The 19,705-nt window shown below is 50.9% G+C and overlaps 1 protein-coding gene across 4 annotated transcripts in view; it reads left to right on the top strand.

The window, feature by feature from the left end:
* GRIK5 (glutamate ionotropic receptor kainate type subunit 5) overlaps positions 1-19,705 on the top strand; it is a 74,239-nt gene that overhangs the window by 11,118 nt on the left and 43,416 nt on the right. For all 4 annotated transcript variants that reach the window (XM_030797083.1, XM_030797082.1, XM_030797084.1 and 1 more), the window contains 6 exons: positions 2,045-2,098; positions 2,201-2,362; positions 4,557-4,709; positions 5,100-5,204; positions 5,319-5,426; positions 16,266-16,469. In XM_030797083.1, coding sequence (XP_030652943.1) covers positions 2,045-2,098; positions 2,201-2,362; positions 4,557-4,709; positions 5,100-5,204; positions 5,319-5,426; positions 16,266-16,469 — 786 coding nt within the window. The remainder of the gene's footprint in view (positions 1-2,044; positions 2,099-2,200; positions 2,363-4,556; positions 4,710-5,099; positions 5,205-5,318; positions 5,427-16,265; positions 16,470-19,705) is intronic.

The following is a 19,705-nucleotide window of genomic DNA, read 5'->3' as shown; positions in this document are numbered from 1 at the left end:
GCAAGACTCTGGTGTGTGCAGAACAGCAAGGAGATGGCGTGGCTCAAGCCCAGAGAGTGAGTGATGGGGAGAGGAGGGGCTGTGGGCAGGGACAGGTAAAGTACGCAGGGCAGTGCCTGGCCCAGAGTCAGATCTGGTTACATCGTAGCTCTGAAGGATTTTTAAACATTTTTATTGAGCTCTGTGTTAAGGTGTTTTTGCTTGTATTTTTTTTCTTTTTTTTTTTTTTTTGAGATGGAGTCTTGCTCTGTCGCCGAGGCTGGAGAGCAGTGGTGCAATCTTGGCTCACTGCAACTTCCATTTCTCAGGTTCAAGCGATTCTCCTGTGTCAGCCTCCCAAGTAGCTGGGACTATAGGCACCTGCCACCACACTCGGCTAATTTTTGTATTTTTAGTAGAGACGGGGTTTCACCATATTGGCCAGGATGGTTTTGAACTCCTAACCTCGTGATCTGCCTGCCTCAGCCTCCCAAAGTGCTAGAGTTACAGGCGTGAGCCACCGCACCCGGCCAGTAACCAAATTTGTATTGTTTATTTTTCTCTATTTTTTTTTTTTTTTAATTAAAACCATATGTCAGCCAGGCGCAGTGGCTCATGCCTGTAATCCCAGCACTTTGGGAGTCCAAGGTGGGCGGATCATGAGGTCAGAAGATCGAGACCACCCTGGGTAACATGGTGAAACCCCATCTCTACTAAAAATACAAAAGAATTAGCCGGGCTTGGTGGCGGGCACCTGTAGTCCTAGCTACTCGGGAGGCTGAGGCAGGAGAATCGCTTGAACCCGGGAGGTGGAGCTTGCAGTGAGCTGAGATTGCACCACTGGACTCCAGCCTGGGTGACAGAGGAAGACCCCATCTCAAAAACAAACAAACAAGCAAACCCATTTATCACTGCTGACTGTAGCCCACAGGAAATGTGAACAGAATCCACTGGGTTCTTGAGACAGGATGGCTTAAGGAGGAGGTTTCAGGTTTGGGAGCCAGGCAGGCCTGGGCTAGGATCCCGGCCTCTCCCGTGCCAGCCGTGTGAACAGTTGTCTCTTCCCTCTCCAAGCCTGCCCTTCCCTGACACCCACGTGATGAGAGCCCAACTCCTGCCACACAGGAAATGCAAGCTGGTGCCCTTTAATGTTATAATTCTCGTGGGGGGACAGACTTGGGTGCTTCTGGCAGGAAGAATTTTTCTAGCTTTGTTTTCCTTGAGGACTATGAGAAAAGGGTCTCAAGAATGAATCTTGACATTCAAACTGGCTGCTATTATTGCAAAGCACTTTTAAAGATTGCAGGGAATCGATTTTCTGACCTTATACCTGGGCTGAGCCCTACACATTAGCAGCCCAACCTTGGCTTTTGGAGAGTGTAGGGCTTAAAATTAAGGCTTTCCTCTCTGCTGGGCCTGGTGGCTCACACCTGTAATCCCAGCACCATGGGAAGCCAAGGCAGGAGGATTGCTTGAGGCCAGGAGCTTGGGACCATGGCAAGACCCCATCTCTACAGAAAACCAATTTTTAAAAAATTAGCTGGGTATTGTGGTGCATGCCTATGATTCCAGGTACTCAGGAGCTGAGGTGGGAGGATCACTTGAGCCTGAGAGGTCAAGGCTTCAGTGAGCTATGATCCCACCACTGCACTCCAGCCTGAGTAACAGAGCAAGATCCTGTCTTTAAAAAAAAAAAAAGATAATTCCTCTTCCTGCCCTATTTCTGAGGCTTCTTCTTGCCTATCTCCAGAAGGAAATCTTCTAAGTGCCTTCATGAGAGATGGGGCATTTGGGGGTCCTATTCTCTCCTCTAGCAAAATCTCCGTCCCACCTGGGACAGCAGTCAGCATGGCGGGACACCAGGGACTAAGGCCTCCCTCTGCCCCCACTTGTCTCCTCCTCCCTGTCTGTCTATCTCTGAGCATTTCTTACTTTACTGTGTTTCCCATGAGGTGTCTTCTCACCAGGCCTGTCTCTAAATCTCTCTTCCTCTCTTGAGTCCTCCCCATCTCTGCCTGTGGGTCTCTGTCTCTCACTCTGCCTCTTTGCCTCCTGTGTTTTCCAGGCCTCGGAACTGGGAATGACCTCAGCGTTTTACAAGTACATCCTCACCACCATGGTGCGTATGCCGTCTGGCCCCTCTCTGCCCCTGCTGCTCTCCCATCACAGCTGTCCCACTTAGGGCTCGGCCCCAGGCCTCACCACCTCTTCTTGGTCCCAGGACTTCCCCATCCTGCATCTGGACGGTATTGTGGAGGACTCCTCCAACATCCTGGGCTTCTCCATGTTCAACACGTCCCACCCCTTCTACCCTGAGTTTGTCCGAAGCCTCAACATGTCCTGGAGGGAGAACTGTGAAGCCAGCACCTACCCGGGCCCTGCGGTGAGCACACAGATACCCAGTCACACCCAGAGACACTCTGTGCACAGATACTTCTGGGTCGCCCTTTCAGACCGCACTCAGATCATGCTCAGAACCCTCTCGCCCTCCCTGAGGCCTCGTGGTGTGGCCTTGTGACACATTGGACCCATGTCCTCCTCTCTCTCTACCTCCCACACCATTCTGGCCACACCAGCTCCTTGAGGTGCCTCTGATGCCCCAAGCAGGTGCACCTCAGGGCCTCTGCACACCCTCTTCCCCCTGCTTCCCCTGCACTTTCCGAGAGAAGCAGCGGCTTGTTCCCCATCACTAGGACATTGCTCCAGTGTCCCCTCAGGTATAAGATTTTTCCTTCCTCCTCCTGTTTAAAAAATGGTAAACTTGACCCAGTGCGGTGGCTCACACCTGTAATCCCAGCACTTTGGGGGGCCGAGGCAGGCGAATCACCTGAGGTCAGGAATTCAAGACCAGCCTGGCCAACATGGTGAAACCCCATCTCTACAAAAGTACAAAAATTAGCTGGGCATGATGGCGGATGCCTGTAATCCAGCTACTTGGGAGGCTGAGGCGGAAGAATCACTTGAACCTGGGAGGCGGAGGTTGCAGTGAGCTGAGATTGTGCCATTGCACTCCAGCCTGAGAGAGAGAGAGCAAGACTGCGTCTCAAAAAAAAAAAAAAAAAAGGTAAATTGGCCAGGCATGGTGGCTTATACTTGTAATCCCAGCACTTTGGGAGGCTGAGGCAGGAGGATCACTTTAGTCCAGGAGTTCGAGATCAGCCTGGCCAACATGGCGAAATCCTGTCTCTACTAAAAATACAAATGTTAACTGGGTGTGGTGGCGCGTGCCTGTAATCCCAGCTACTTGGGTGGCTGAGGCACAAGAGACGCTTGAACCTGGGAGATAGAAGAGGTTGCAGTGAGCCAAGATTGTGCCACTGCACTCCAGCCTGGGTGACAGAGCAAGACTCTGTCTCAAAAGAAAAAAAAAAAAGGTAAACTACCTACTTTTTCACCTCTCCCTGCCTTGTCTTTTTCCATAGCACTTATATTTGCTTATTTCATCACGATGTGGCTTACTGTATATTAGACTTACGTAGAGATATGGATTTGAGGACTGTAAGTTCCATGAGGGCAGGGGGTTCTGTTTATTTTGTTCACCATTGTATCCCCAGCACTTAAAACAGCCTAGCTCATAACAGGTGTCTGATAATAGATGTTGAATAAATACCAGCATACAAAAGATGCATATTTATGTGTATTTGTTTGCAGACATCTACTCAGATACCAAGACACCAAGACACTTCTATGCGCAGAGTGCACGTGGACACCAAGCTGTCCAGTCAGATGGGTCCACACGGGGACATCACACACCCCAACACAGAGGCACATTTGTGTGTACCCCTGTGCACATCTACATAACACAGATACTCAGACCTTCACAGTAACATAGCTGGGGCACACCCTAACAAGCACACACAGACACCGTGGTTGTGTCACAGATTGGGGACCAGAGTGTATGGGACGCTAACTGTGTGCCAGGCACTGTTCTGAGTGCTTTACAGGCGTTATGTCACTGGATCCCCATAACAGCACATGAAAGTAGAGATTACTATTATCCTCATTTTACAGAGAAGGAAACTGAGGTTCAGGGAGGAATGAGGACTTAGCCCTGTCACAGAATGAGAAAATAGCAGAGCCGGGCCTCTAGCTCTGAGCCACCTGCCTCCCAGGCCCGAGACCAACCATTATACGCTCCTGTCTCTCTGACACCACACCCACGCTGCGTATAGATGAATGGGCATGGTCATCCAGCCCCACTCATGTAAACGTGCCCCAGACACACTCAGACAGGAACTATGGCCATCTTCCCCGGCCTGCATCACCCAGATTCCCAGACATACCTGCCCATGCAGGTGACACAGCTGGCTATCCAGGCACCCTCTGAGAGACACATGGCCACACACAGTCTGGGAGACCTACGCCCACCAAGACACGGGAAGCACACACACCGCTGTCAATTCCACTTCCCAAGAAAGACACCAGAGCCACTTCCTCACTCCTGACCCACCCAGTTTCCCATTCCTGGGGAGAGGGAAGTTATTTGAGGGCTTGAGGGTGGCAGCTCAGGGACCTTTGGGGATCCCCTGGCTAAGCAGTCTCTTATTCATCCCACCCCCACCTCTGTCCCACCGCAGCTGTCAGCTGCCCTGATGTTTGACGCCGTGCACGTGGTGGTGAGCGCTGTCCGAGAGCTGAACCGCAGCCAGGAGATCGGCGTGAAGCCGCTGGCCTGTACGTCGGCCAACATTTGGCCCCACGGGACCAGCCTCATGAACTACTTGCGCATGGTGAGCCCGAGCGGGGGTGAGTGGAGGAGGCAGGGCACGACCACCTCAGGTGGGAGCACTCACTGTGTCCACCCTGTGGCCCTCTGCCCTCCCCGCTCTTCCCACCGTACCCACTACCTCCCCTGTCCACTCCTGGCTGTTGCTGCCTATCTGGGTTGCTCTCTCTCTCTCTTTCTGAGTCTTGCCCTCTTTATGCGTTTTGTCCCATCTCCCCTTGCTTCCTTGCATGTTATCTTGCTCTTTTGACTGTGATCTTCCTCTTCTCTCTCTTGTCCCCTCCACCCCGGTCTGTCTGTGCCTTTCTCTGTGGATGTCTCACCACGCTGGGCCTTCCCTGCCCATCTCTGGGCCCCTGCACCCTCCCTTTGCCCCGCCTCCCCACCCTGCCAGGTAGAGTATGATGGGCTGACCGGGCGGGTCGAGTTCAACAGCAAAGGGCAGAGAACCAACTACACCCTGCGCATCCTAGAAAAGTCCCGGCAGGGCCACCGTGAGGTGAGCGACCCAGGGCGACGCCAGAGCACTGCTGGGGTGAGGGTGGGGGCGGGCCCAGAGGCTGCCATGACCTCGGGAAGGGCCTGAGCTGACAGCACCCTCTCTGCCCCCTAGATTGGGGTGTGGTACTCTAACCGCACCCTGGCCATGAATGCCACCACCCTGGACATCAACCTATCGCAGACACTGGCCAACAAGACCCTGGTGGTCACAACCATCCTGGTGAGTGGCCCTAGACGGGGGGCCTGGGAGTGGTAAGTGAAGGGGCCTGAATGCTGGGCCTTCCCTGGCGCTGCCCTGAGCCCAGTCCTAGCTCCCACCATGAGGTGGAGAGATGCATTGGCTGGCACAGCACACAGGCCAGTGGGGGCTGGGATTCCTGCACCCAGCAACTCCAGGTTGTGAACAAGGCGCTACCATCCTAAACACTGCCAGAGCAGGGAGGGAGCAGACTGCCCTCAGGGCCAGATTTAACCCAGCTCTTTGCACAGTATCTGGCCCTGGTCAATCCTGATGAATCATGATTGCCAGAACAGTTGTTTTGCCACCCTTGCCAACAACATGTACCAACAGTGCCAACTCAGTGTCCATCTTGAAGTTGTGGAAACTAAGGCTCAGAGAGGGGAGGAGACTTGCCCAGGGTCACACAGCAAGTACCCAGCACAGCCAGGACTAGAAGCTATGTCTCTAATCCTTCAGAGCCTGAGTCTTGACCTCTGTGTTCTGAAGCTCCAGACCTCTCAGTACCCAAGCACCAGACAGGGACGTTGTCCTGTAGCCCTGGGTGTGCCACTCCTGCATTTCACTAAATCAGAGGCAGAGGGGCCTTTGTATGTCAACTATTTATTGAGCACCTGTTCTGCACCCGACACTGTGCTAGGCCCTTTCCAAGCATCATTCTTTTTTTTTTTTTTGAGACGGAGTCTCGCTCTGTCACCCAGGCTGGAGTGCAGTGGCTTGATCTCGGCTCACTGCAAGCTCCGCCTCCCAGGTTCACGCCATTCTCCTGCCTCAGCCTCTCCGAGTAGCTGGGACTACAGGCTCCCGCCACCACGCCCGGCTAATTTTTTTGTATTTTTAGTAGAGACGGGGTTTCACCGTGGTCTTGATCTCCTGACCTCGTGATCCGCCCGCCTTGGCCTCCCAAAGTGCTGGGATTACAAGCGTGAGCCACCGCGCCTGGCCTCCAAGCATCATTCTTTAGACCTCATGGCTACCCTTGTGAGCTTCGTCTTATTTCCCCCTTTTGAGGGTAAGGAAGCAGGTCACACGGTGAGTCCCCAGCAGAGCTGAGTGTCAGGCTCGGAGCTGGTGCCCTCTCTGCTGCACCATGCTGCCTCCTGCCAGGCACAGTGGGCTTCCAGTGCCTTAGAAGGTCAGGGAGGGGGTGATGCACAGGGCCTGGTGAGCAGGAGGCTTCCCCAAGCAGCTGGCCTGGAGGCTGGACATGACAGGCAGCCATGCTCTTCACAGTGGCCAAGTCTGCGGCCTGTCAGCACTCATTGTTACTGAGGGAGCCACTCAGTAACTCTGAGCTGTGTCAGCTATTAGCTGTGGATGCTGACATTCAGAGAGGGTTACAAGAGGGTTTTTTTTTGTTTTTGTTTTTGTTTTTTTTGAGACGGAGTCTCGCTCTGTCACCCAGGCTGGAATGCAGTGGCACGATCTCGGCTCACTGCAAGCTCCACCTCCCAGGTTCATGCCATTCTCCTGCCTCAGCCTCCAGAGTAGCTGGGACTACAGGCCCCCGCCACCGCGCCCGGCTAATTTTTTGTATTTTTTAGTAGAGACGGGGTTTCACTGTGTTAGCCAGGATGGTCTCGATCTCCTGACCTTGTGATCCGCCCGCCTCGGCCTCCCAAAGTGCTGGGATTACAGGCTTGAGCCACCGCGCCCGGCTACAAGAGGGTTTTGCAGGATGTTAGAGGGCCACCTAAAGCAGTGAGTCGCAGATCGGTTCCCTCGGTCCCTAGGGAACTCCTGATCTAAAATGGACCTCGAGTCCCTCTGGAGCAGGGCCAGTGATCCTGTTGTGGAGGGACAGATGGCCTGCAGACAGGAAACCAGACACCTCCTAACAGCCTCCCCAGGGGGCCCTGGGGGCTTGGCTAGGAGCAGTCAGACCCTCTGTGCTGTGGTGTGCGGTCAATCCCTAAAGCCTCCTGGAGGCAGAAGAGTTGAGGGCCTTGGTGGGGAACAGGGTGCAGAGGTCAGGGAGGGGAGGTGAGGAGAGCTGAGCCATGACCCTGGGAGCTTCAAGTGTCTTCTTCACTGTCCTCCCTGCTTCTCCTCAAGGCCTGGGAGCTTGTATTTTTCTTCCCTTCCTGATGTTCACCCATCTCTTGATGGGTTGATTCACTTATTCATTCCATAAATATTTACCAAAGCTATATGGTGCTGCCCCTTACATTCTAGAAGCACAGATATGAGTCAGGTGCTCTTGGGTGGCATTGGGAGGCGGTCCCAGTCTGACGGAGGAGATAGACCTGGACACAGTCATTCCCACAATGAGGGACTCCCAAAGAAAGGAGGGACTGAGTCAGCTTTAGGAGGCTGGAGGAAGGCTTCCTGGCAGAGGTGGCGTTAGATGGGGTTGCATAGGAGTTGGGTGCCCAGAAAATATCCCAGGCAGCAGAAGCGGCAGGAAGGGCAGGAGCCGGGGTTTTGGGAGGTGTTTGTCGGATTGAACAGGGAGGCAACAGCCTCTGTGTACACAGCCAGACAAGCCCCATTCATTTGCTGGTATTGCCTGACATGGGTTTCTGGGCAAGATCTGTGTCAGGCACTTGGAGATTCAGATGTGACTCAAACTGGGTGCCTAGGGCAAGATGTGGGTTAGAACTTGTCTCATTCGCTGCTCTATTCCCAGGGCCTAGAGCTGTGACTGATACCAGCAAGTACAGAGGGTTGTGGTGAGTGATGGGACAGAGGCAGCCTAGGGGCTGCGGGGCAGCAGGTGGGGAAGGGGCTCTGAAGGACTCAGTTGTCCTGTGCTTTACCTTGGAGAGAGAGTGTTGAGCAGGAAGGGGCGGGGCCAGATCTGGGGTCAGGAAAGCTCCTTGTTGGCCCGTGAGGGATGCTGCTAGGGATTAGAGGTGGTCCAGGTGTGGGAGCAAGGGCCTCTGGTGATGGGGTGCAGGCTGGCGCTGCCCCTGGGGCAGGCTCAGGGATCTCGTGCTGAGACAGGATGGGCTGGCGCTGAGATGGAGAGAGGCCCCATGGGGAAGCTGGGGGTGCAGAAGTCCCACAGAGTTGAGGCTGTGCATAGGCCTGCCCTCCTCAGCCCCTGGTCTCGCCCTGGTCTTGGAGAATTTCTCAGGGCACCCAGGCGGTCCTGAGGATTCCCTTCATTGAGCTGAGATGCCTCATTCTGCCCGTTGGTGACTAGTGTGGCAGTTAAGAGTAGTCTTTCTGCTGCAGATCCTCCGCTTTTATTAGTTCAAGTCACTTAACTCCAGTCTCCATTGCTTTATCTGTAAAACGGGTCTGCGTCTCACCTTGAGGGGCAGTGGGAGGATCACATGAGCTAAGAAGGCCCTTGCAGTGCCCAAGGTACGCATGAGAGCACCTTCCTCCCTCCGTCCCTCTCCTGAGCTTGTGGTTCATGGCTTTGAGCGTTGTGCCAAGCCCTGTGCTCATGTGACCCAATCTTCACAGAAGCCCTGATTTTCAGATGAAGAAACTCAGGCATAGGAGGGTTACATGACGTGCCCGAGGTCACCCAGCTAGAAGGCAGCAGAGCCCACATGCCTGTCTTTTGCACCACGTTGCCTCTATTATTTTTTAATAATTTTTTTTGAGACAGAGTCTTGCTCTGTCACCCAGGCTGGAGTGCAGTGGCACGATCTCAGCTCACTGCAAGCTCCGCCTCCCAGGTTCACACCATTCTCCTGCCTCAGCCTCACGAGTAGCTGGGACTACAGGCGCCCATCACCACGCCCGGCTATTTTTTTGTATTTTTAGTAGAGATAGGGTTTCACTGTGTTAGCCAGGATGGTCTCGATGACCTCGTGATCCACCCGTCTCGGCCTCCCAAAGTGCTGGGATTACAGGGGTGAGCCACCGTGCCAGGCCACATTGCCTCTATTATTTCTACTTCTTTCTGAGCCCTCAGGGCTGTGTCCTGAGCCTGGCAATGCCATCTACACACTGTGTGCCCCTAGCAGGTCTCTCTAGCCTCAGTTTCCTCCTTTAAAGTGAGGGGATTAAAGTATTCCTAGCAGTCTGGGCATGGTGGTTCACACCTGTAACCCCAGCACTTTGGGAGATGGAGGCAGGAGGATCACTTGGGCCCATGAGTTCAAGACCAGCCTGGGCAACATGGCGAAACCCCATCTCTACTAAAAATATAAAAACTAGCTGGGCGTGGTGGTGCGTGCCTTTAATCCCAGCTACTTGGGAGGCTGAGGCAGGAGGATTACTTGAACCCGGGAGGTTGAGGCTGCAGTGAGCCCAGATCATACCACTGCCAGGGCGACAGAGTAAGACCCTGTCTAAAAATAATAATAATAATAATAAATAAATACGTAAATAAAATATTCATAGCAGAGTGAGGAGGTTGGACTGGATCAGTGTTGTTTAAACTATACTCCAGGAAATCCTGGACAAGGATTTGGATCCCAGGTTCATGAAAGGGTCCAAGCAATCAGCTTGTAAGGAATGTTCTAGAACCTACCCTACTTCAATTTTTTGTTTTTACTTTCCAGAGATTTTCATTGAAGCATAACACACATACAGAAACATGCACAAATAGTGTTACTTCTCACTGAAGTTTCAAAAACTGAACACACCTGTGTAATCAACCAGCTGTCCCCAACCCAAAGCCTCCCCATGCCCTTCCAATCACTAATCCTCCAAGGCTAACCCCCATCTCAGCTTCCGTCACCACAGATCAGCTTTGCCTGCCCTTGAACCTCATACAAATGGCATCCTACTGTGTGTTCTCTCTTGAGACTGGCTTCGTCTGGCAACATTATGAGTTTCATCTGTGTCATTGCAAGTAGTGTAGTCTCATTGTATGTTGAATGTACTGCAATTTCCTGATTCATCAAATCTAGATGGATGTTTGTTTCTGGCTTTTTGCTGTTAGGAACTGCTAGGAAGGTTCTCTTCCATGCCTTTTGGTGAACATGTACTGGTCTTTCTGTTGAGTGTCTTCCAGTTGCTGGGTGGCAAGGTGTTTGTTCCAGCTTTAGCAGGTATTGTAAAAGTGTCTTCCAAAGTGGTTGAACCACTTTCACTTTCATTCCCAGCGGCAGCTAATGAATGAAAATTCCACTTGCTCCTCTTTTTGTCAGTGGTGAGTGTGTAAAGGTACCAACCATATATGGTGGTTTTCATTTGCATTTCCCTGATGATCAGGGAGGGAGAACACCTTTTTGTGTTTATTGGCTATTTGATTTTTCTTTGTTTTTGTTTTTTGAGAGAGGGTCTTGCTGTGTTACCTAGGCTGGAGTGCAGTGGCCCAGTCATAGCTCACTGCAGCTTCGACCTCCAGGCTCAAGCGCTTCTCCTTTCTCAGCCTCCTGAGTAGCTGGGACCACAGTCATGCACCACCACACCCAGCTAATTAAAAACAATTTTTTTTTAATTGACAGGGTTTTACCATGTTGCCCAGCCTGGTCTTGGACTCCTGGGCTCAAGGGATCCACCCACCTTGGCCTCCTACAGTGCTGGGATTACAGGCATGAGCCACCACACTTGGCCCTTTATTGGCTATTTGGAAATCCTCATTTGCAAGGTTCCTATTCATGTCTTTTTCTATTTTTAAAAAAATGGGATATATGACCTTTTTATTGATTTGTGAGTTTTTTTAAAATTATTTATTTATTTATTTATTTTTTGAGACAGAGTCTCACTCTGTCACCCAGGCTGGAGGGCAGTGGCGCAATCTCGGCTCACTGCAAGCTCTGCCTCCCCGGTTCACGCCATTCTCCTGCCTCAGCCTCCCAAGTAGCTGGGACTACAGGCGACCGCCACCACGCCTGGCTGATTTTTGTATTTTTAGTAGAGATAGGGGTTTCACCATATTGGCCAGGCTGGTCTTGAACTCCTGACCTCAAGTGATCCACCTGCCTCAGCCTCCCAGAGTGCTAGGATTACAGGCATGAGCCACCACACTTGGCTAGAATACATTTTTTTCCACATGGATATTTAATTCAGCAGCACCATGTATTATAACAATAATTCTTCCCCCTTCAGGACAGTTTTACCTTTGTCACAAGTCAATATCCATTTATATGTGGGTTTCCAAACACTCCATTCTATTGTCTATTTGTCTATCTTTGTTCTAGTACTGCAGTGTCTTAAATACCATAGCTTTAAATTAAGTGTTAATATTTGACAGGGTAAACCCCCAGTTTTGCTTTTCTTCTTTAGGATTACTTTGGTTCTTCTTGACTTTTTGCATTTCTTTTTATTTTTTATAAGTCATTTTTATTGAGACGGGGTCTTCCTATATTGCCCAGGCTGGTCTTGAACTCCTGGGCTCAAGTGATCCTCCCTCCTTGGCCTCTCAAAGTGCTGGGACTACAGGCGTGAACCACCAAGCCCAGCCAACCATGCATGTTCATACACACTTAAATATCATACTTCAATTTAAAAAAAAATTGTTACATTGGGGAAGGGGGCTGAGCGTGGTGGCTCATGCCTGTAATCCCAGCACTTTGGGAGGCTGGGGTGGGCAGATCACTTGAGCTCAGGAGTTCGAGACCAGCCTGGGTGATATGATGAAACCCTGTCTCTACAAAAATACAAAAATTAGCCAGGCTTAGTGGCATGCACCTGTGGTCCCAGCTACTCCGGAGGCTGAGGTGGGAGAATCACTTGAGCCCAGGAGGCGGAGGTTCTAGTGAGCCGAGATCGCACCACTACACTCCAGCTTGGGTGACAGAGCAAGACTCTGTCTCAAAAATAAGTAAATAAAATTGGGGAAGGGACAGAAGTTAATACAAACCTACATAAAATAGAATTCAAAGAGTATAAGGTAGGTGAGGAGTGAAAAATCAGTTTCCTTCCTTCCCTGGGTCTCTCATTTTCTTTTTTCAGAGGCCACTATCCTCCCAGAAATGTCTATGCATATACAAGCACATCCTTGCTCTTCTTTAACAAAGAGTAGCATATTGTACACGTTGTTCTGTAGCTTGTTTTTTTCCTCCTAATATATCTTGTAGACCTTGCTATTTTAGTGGTTGCCTGGGATTCTTTTATGACATTGATAATCTTTTTAACTTGGCCCAAATTAGGTTGTTTCAGTCTTTGTTCTCACTACAAGCAATGCTGCACTGACTTTCTTGGACCTGTGTTTTTGATGCACAGCCATTTGTAGGGTACATTCTTAGAAGTGGACTTAGCAGTATCTCATTGTCTGGCTGCAGTGTTGGGCTTCTGCATAAGATTCTTTTTGAAGTCTGAAGACCCTGGATTTGAGGCTCCTTGAGGACCCTTCTGTTCTGATAGTCTGTGGCTCTAAGTTGAGTCCTAGATTACGGTTATCTAATTTTGAGTTCTATTCACAGGCCCCAGTCTCTTTTTGTCTCTCTAAGCCCAGACCCCAGTCCTGAGACCCTGAACCTAAGTTCCTCAGTCTTGGGTTTAGAGATCAACTTGGCATAGTGGAAGGAACAGGGTTCAGAGTACACAGTGACTGGTTTGTGAAGTCCGGCTCTGCCCCATCTCCCTTCCCACTGCCCTGCTTCAGCTGGGTGGCCTTGGGCTAGATGCTTTACCTCTCTGAGCCTTGGTTCTATCCTCTATATGTCAAGGGGGCTGTATGGGAGCCAGGCCCTTGTCTCTAGGATTCTCAATTTCTGATTCTCCAGCTTTGATACCCAACCTGGATCCCTCATCTCTCTCTGACTTCTCCCGTATCCACTGTCTGATTCTGTCCACTTGAGCTCAGTCTAGCACAGGGCTTAAGAGTGGAGCTTTGGAATCAAACCAACTTGTCCTTCTCAGCCACTTACTACTTCACTTCTCTGGACCTCAGCGTCCTCATCTCTAAAAGAGACGTAATAATACCGCCATCCCACGCTGACAGAATTGCTGTCACACAGCAAGCCCACAAGAAATGCTGGCTGCTGCCGCTATTATTAGTATTATCTCACATTCTTGTTCCCAGTTCCACAATTTTGGTTCTGGAAAGGCAGTTTAATAGAGAATCACTGATTGCCCTCCATTCCATCACCCTGTAGCTGTAGGGCTTTTGGGGTCCTGGAGTCCAGAGCCTATGACCTGGCCACATAGTAGGAGATCCTATTACTGTGTGACAAACCACCCAGAACCCAGAAACTGAAACAATAGCAGTTGATTATTTTGCATGATTCCGTGGGTCAACTCAGTGGTTCTTTGGCTGGTCTCACTTGGGCACACTGTGGCAGCATTCAGCTGGTGTCCAGATTGGACTGGGAAGTGCACAATGGCTGTGGATGCTGGCTGTTGGCTGGCATACCTTGGTTCACTCACCCTCCAGCAGGCCAGCCTGGGCTTCCGTAAATGGGGGCTGCTCTGAAGGCTGAGACTCTGGAATTCACACAGCATCACTTCTGCCACATCCAGTTGGCCAAAACAAGTCATAAGGTCAGCTCAGACCAAGAAGTCTGAACCCAGGGAGAAATGGACCCCATCTGTTGCTGGAAGAAGCAGCACAATATTGTGGCCACATCTACCATGGGGCTCAGTAATTGTGTGTTGAATGAATGAGAGGTGACAGAGGTCACTTGACCACTTTGAGCCTCCGTGTCCACATGTGTAAAAGGAATCTACTTATGCCCATTTCAGTGTAAGGTCACCATGAGGCATTAAAATGATGTCATCGAGAGAATGCACAGCACGGGTTCTAAATACACAATAACCATTGTGGATATTTTATTTTTGAGAGAGTCTCGCTCCATCTCCCAGGCTGGCCTGCAGTGGCACAATCTCGGCTCACTGCAACCTGAGCCTCTGGGACTCTACCTCAGTCTCCCGAGTAGCTGAGACTACAGGTGCACACCAGCACGCCCGGCTAATTTTTGTATTTTTCATAGAGACGGGGTTTTGCCATGTTGCCTAGGCTGGTCTTGAACTCCTGGGCTCAAGCCATCCACTTGCCTTGGCCTCCCAAAGTGTTAGAATTACAGGCTTGAGGTACTACACCTGGCTCATTGTGTATATTTTAACCAAAGCTCTTTCCTGGCTCTTCCCTAAGTCCTAAGTCCTTTTGTTCATTATTCCAAAGTGACATTGTACAAACAGCCATTTAGACAATAACTGTGTCCAGGTAAGTTTCCCATTTGTTACCATCATCACATGCCTTGTTTTCCTAGCATTTGGACCATTCTTTCTGCTTTTGTGTTTCTTTGGCACAATGGGGTCAGTAAAGTTTGCTCAAACCCCTCAGAAATAAGTGTCAATGTGGCAAACTGACTGTAGGTCAGAGATTGCAAACTAGAAACTGTGTTTGTTTTGGCCTGCAGAACATTTAATAATAATTGGTATTAGAATTTGAATTGGTTGCTGTATTAGTTCGTTTTCACACTGCTGTAAAGAACTGCCCGAGACTCGGTAATTTATAAAGGAAAGAGGTTTAATTGACTCACAGGTTCAGCATTGCTGGGGAGGCCTTGGGAAATTTACAATCACAGTGGAAGGCGAAGGGGAAGCAAGGCACCTTCTTCACAAGGCAGCAGGAGAGAGATGTGCCAAGTGAAGGGGGAAGAGCCCATTATAAAACCATCAGATCTTGTGAGAACTCACTATCACTAGAAGAGCATGGGGGAAACCGCCCCCTGATTCAGTTACCTCCAACTGGTCTCTCCCTTGACACATAGGGATTATGGGGATTACAATTCAAGGTGAGATTTGGGTGGGGACACAAAGCCTAACCATATCAGGTACTAACATGTATTTTATTTTATTTTATTTTAGAGACAGAGTTGCTCAGCTGCCCAGGCTGGAGTGCAGTGGTATAGTCATAGCTCACTGCAGCCTCAAACTCAGGCTCAAGCAATCCTCCCACCTCAGCCTTCCAAAGCAGTGGGATTTCAGGCATGAGAGTTGCTAACATTTATAACCAGGAGATTTTACAAAACAATCTTAGGTTTCCAAATTCTCTCAACATTGCACCATCTGGGCCAGGCGCGGTGGCTCACATCTGTAATCCCAGCACTTTGGGAGGCCGAGGTGGGCGGATCACTTGAGGTCAGGAGTTCAAGACCAGCCTGGCCAACATGGTGAAACCCCGTCTCTACTAAAAATACAAAAACAAAATTGGGTGGGCGTGGTGGCAGGCACCTGTAATCCAAGCTACTTGGGGTGGGTGAGGCAGAAGAATCGCTTAAACCCAGGAGGTAGAGGTTGCAGTGAGTTGAGATTGCACCACTGCACTCTAGCCTGGGTGACAGAGGGAGACTCTGTCTCAAAAAAAAAAAAAAATTGCACCATCTGTCATCTTCAGCCTGCCTCCCTCATGGGGAATTGGGCTGGAGCTAAACCCTGGTGAGGGAATACCCTCTTTAACCCATTCGTGGCTCATGAAGTTGGTTTGGTTAGTCATTACCGGCCATGTGGAAAGATGAAGTATAGCAGAATAGAAAACATCAGTGTATTGCCCATAGTTACTAGGGCAAGGACTGTTTTGTGGAATTAAGTCTAGTTATGTGTATACATGTGTGGGTGACTTGGGTTGCAGGGTAAAATGTATCTTTTACTGTGAATTGTAATAAGAAATCTGAAAGCCCCTGATCCACTTTGGCACAAGCTCTACCCAGTCTGACTCACTCTAAAGTTACCTCCTCCCTCGTACGCATTTGAGCTTGGGACCAATGAGCGTCAGGTTGGCTGCTGGAGATTAAAATGGCTCCCTGCAATCTGCTAGGGACTGGCAGTGCCCATGTGTTTTTCCCTGGCTTTCAGGTCTATTCCCCACTCTGAGCATTTGTAAGTGAGAAATGTGTACTATGAATAAATCATCCCTGCTCAGTAAGCAGATTCCTGCTCTACCTACCTGGTCCGGGCTCCAGGATCTGCAACCCAGCCCCTAGACACCCAGCCTCTGACCCCTGCTTTCTTCTGCCCACCCAGGAGAACCCATACGTCATGCGCCGGCCCAACTTCCAGGCCCTGTCGGGGAACGAACGCTTCGAGGGCTTCTGTGTGGACATGCTGCGGGAGCTGGCCGAGCTGCTGCGCTTCCGCTACCGCCTGCGGTTGGTGGAGGATGGGCTGTATGGGGCGCCCGAGCCCAACGGCTCCTGGACAGGCATGGTTGGCGAGCTCATCAACCGGGTACGGCTGGGCTGGGGCTGGGGAAGAGGCATGGACCCGGCAAGTGAGGGAGGGCGGGCAGCTGGGCAGCCAGTCGAACCTTAGAAGCAGCCTGGCCGGTGGCAGAAGAGGAAAGAGCCATGAAGGGCCCCTCACACCACCTCACTGATGTTACGCTGTATGCCTGTGCCTGGTGGGTGCCATGGGATGGGACAGAGGAGGAGAGGTGGTACAGGCATCACCACCTGTGTCCTGCTTTGCCAAATGCCCCTTTCATGCCACCTTGGATTAGTCGGTGTGCAAAGATTTGTTAAGTGAGTGAAAGCGACATGGAGTGGGGAGCAGGAAAAGGTCAGAGGAGGTCAAAGTCTTCCTGCAGGAGGCAGGGCTGTGAGCAGGGAGCACACCTCACCTGTGTGCTATGCCCAGCACCTGCTAGGGAGGGCCTGGCACATCATGGACCTGGAGGGCTGCATGTAGAACTCATAGATTCATCTATTCAGTGGGTGTTTATTGAGCACCTACTATGTGCCTTGCCTCTTGCTGGGCATGGGATCCCACTGTGAGCACAGTGGATCTGGACCCTGCCCCCAAGAGCTTAAAGTCTCTTTGGGGTGCAAGACAGTGAATGACCACAGCACAGAGCCATCTGGGCTGTGATGGGGGAGCTCAGAGGAGGGGCCCAGAGGAGGTTCCTGACCCAGGCAGGCATCCCAGGAGGGCTTCCCAGAAGAGATGATACCCAAACTGATTCCCAAAGGTCATGAAGGAGTTAGCAAGGTGAAGGGAGTGTGGGAGAAGGGGAGCATATTTGGAGCAGGGGAAATAGCATCTACAAAGATGGGGTGATACCAGGGAGTGGGGTGCACTGGAGGAACCAGCGGGGCCTGAGTGTGGGCAGAATTTAGTTGCAGCTGAGGAGGGATGGAAGGCAGGGCCATGGGAGGTGGCAGGCAAGGGTGCAGTGGAAAGAATCTTTGGGTGTCAGACAATCCTAGATTTGAATCCTTAAGTGTCATTTCTCTTCTCTGAACCTCAGTTTTCCCCTCCCTAAGATGGGGATAACAATACCTTGCAGGTCTATAGTGAGGGCTACGGGACATGGGGACAAGTACCTCACACATTGCTTGGCAGATACTGGGGGACTGAAATGTAGTTCCTCTTTTTATTACAGATGGGAGAAACTATGGGCGCAACTGCCCAGAGGCAGGACTGTGCCCTGGGAGATAAGTAGGCCCCTGATTAGGACACTCCCAGAGCTGGTGTGCAGACCAAGGGGCTGTGGCCAGAGATGGCCAGGACGGCCTTGACGTTAGACTTGACTGAGCTCATCAGAGATTCTCACCCTCCTCTCTCTCATGCCAGAATTTACAGCATCCAACCCCCTGAACATCACCAGGGAAGACAAGAGAGGGCCACTTTGCTTAACAAGGACGTTTATCCCTTAGGGCACTGACTTTCAAAAGTTATTTTGACAGCAGAACTTTTTTTCCGATTGCAAACTCTCTCAGAACCCTGGGCAAGAGCAGAGCTGCTCTGGTGAAGGCAGAGATGGGGGGGCCTCCCACCCCACCCCACAGGCAGGCCCCGAGGTGCTGCCCCATAAAGCTGCCAGCTGGTTTGAAAACTTCTGCCCCAGGGTGAATTTTAAGGTCAGGGTGAATTTTATTATTATTTATTTGTTTATTTATTTATTTTGGAGACAGAGTCTCCTCTGTTGCCCAGGCTGGAGTGCAACGGCACGATCTATGCTCACAGCAATCTCTGCCTCCCTGCAACCTCCACCTCCTGGGTTCAAGCGATTCTCCTGCCTGGCCTCCCGAGTAGCTGGGATTACAGGTGCGCCACCATGCCTGGCTGATTTTTGTATTTTTTGGAACAACAGGGTTTCGTCATGCTGGCCAGGCTGGTCTTGAACTCCTGGCCTCAAGTGATCTGCCCACCTCACCTCCCAAGTGCTAGGATTACAAATATGAGACACAGCACCCAGCCCAGGGTGAATTTTAAAGCCTGAAGCCCAAAGAGGCCCCAGGTGAGACAGGAGATGAGAAGCCCCAGAGCTGACAGCTCTATGCCCACCTGAGGGCGCAGGCTTCCTTGTGACCTGTTTCCACAGCCTGGTCTTTAGTCACGTAGGCTCAGACATATTCTTTCGTCTGGTATCTCAGAAATAAGCAGGCTCCAAGGGAGTAGCCCTGCACCTGAAGTCACTCTAAACTGGATGCCCTTTTCTCACCAACAGAGAAGTCTGGAACAGTCCTTATTTACAGCTGTCTGCCCTTTCTGTCTCAGGGCCTACTCAGTAGGGTGGGTGAGAGGGTTTGGGGCCTGGGGCCAGCAAAGTGTGGCAGCTGAGCGCGTCTGTGGTTGGCTGTTTGAATCTTAGCTCTGCTGTGCACTGGTTGTGTGGCTTTGGGCAAGTGCTTAACATTTCTTTAGGTTGTAGTTTGTTCAACTGTAAAATTGGGGAATAACAGCCGTTTAGCACATAGGGTTGTTTTGAAGAACAACATGCAATGAAGAACTTAGAACAGGGCCTGGCGCATAGTGGGTGCTGTATGCATGTGTCCTTTTTTTTTCCTTTGAGACTGGGTCTCTCTCTGTCGCCCAGACTGGAGCGCAGTAGTGCAGTCACAGCTCACTGCAGCCTCAACCTCCTGGGCTCAAGCGATCCTCCCACCTCAGCCTCCTGAGTTGTTGGGACTATAGGCATATGCCACAATGCCCAGGTAATTTTTGTGTTTTTTGTAGAGATGGGGTCTGGCCCTGTTGTCTAGGCTGGTCTTGAACTCCTGGGCTTAAGCAATCCTCCCACCTCAGCCTTCCAAAGTGCTGGGATTATACTATTTTTATTATTGTTATTATTCATACCAGCATGGCCAGCACATACATAGATTTGTGTGTTCATCCATTTTCCATTCAGCCAGTATTTGTTGAGTGCCTACTGTATACCAAGCCCTGTGCTATACCCTGGGGATACCATGGTGAACAAGCCCGATGTGTTCTTACTGAGTGGGCTAAAGGGTTTGGGCCTCAGCAGAAAGCCCATGGGACGCCCTTGAAGAGTTTTATTTGTTTCTGTTTTTGTTTTGAGATGGACTCTCGCTCTGCTGCCCAGGCAGGCTGGAGTGCCGTGGGGTGATCTTGGCTCACTGCAACCTCTGCCTCCTGGGTTCAAATGATTCTCCTGCCTCAGCCTCCTGAGTAGCTGGGACTACAGGCGCATGCCACCACACCTGGCTAATTTTTGTATTTTT

This window comes from Nomascus leucogenys, chromosome 17 (genome assembly GCF_006542625.1).
Source record: "Nomascus leucogenys isolate Asia chromosome 17, Asia_NLE_v1, whole genome shotgun sequence".
NCBI lineage: Eukaryota > Metazoa > Chordata > Mammalia > Primates > Hylobatidae > Nomascus > Nomascus leucogenys.
The sequence above is the reverse complement of the archived record's forward strand: the minus strand, read 5'-3'. Positions and strand labels throughout refer to the sequence as shown.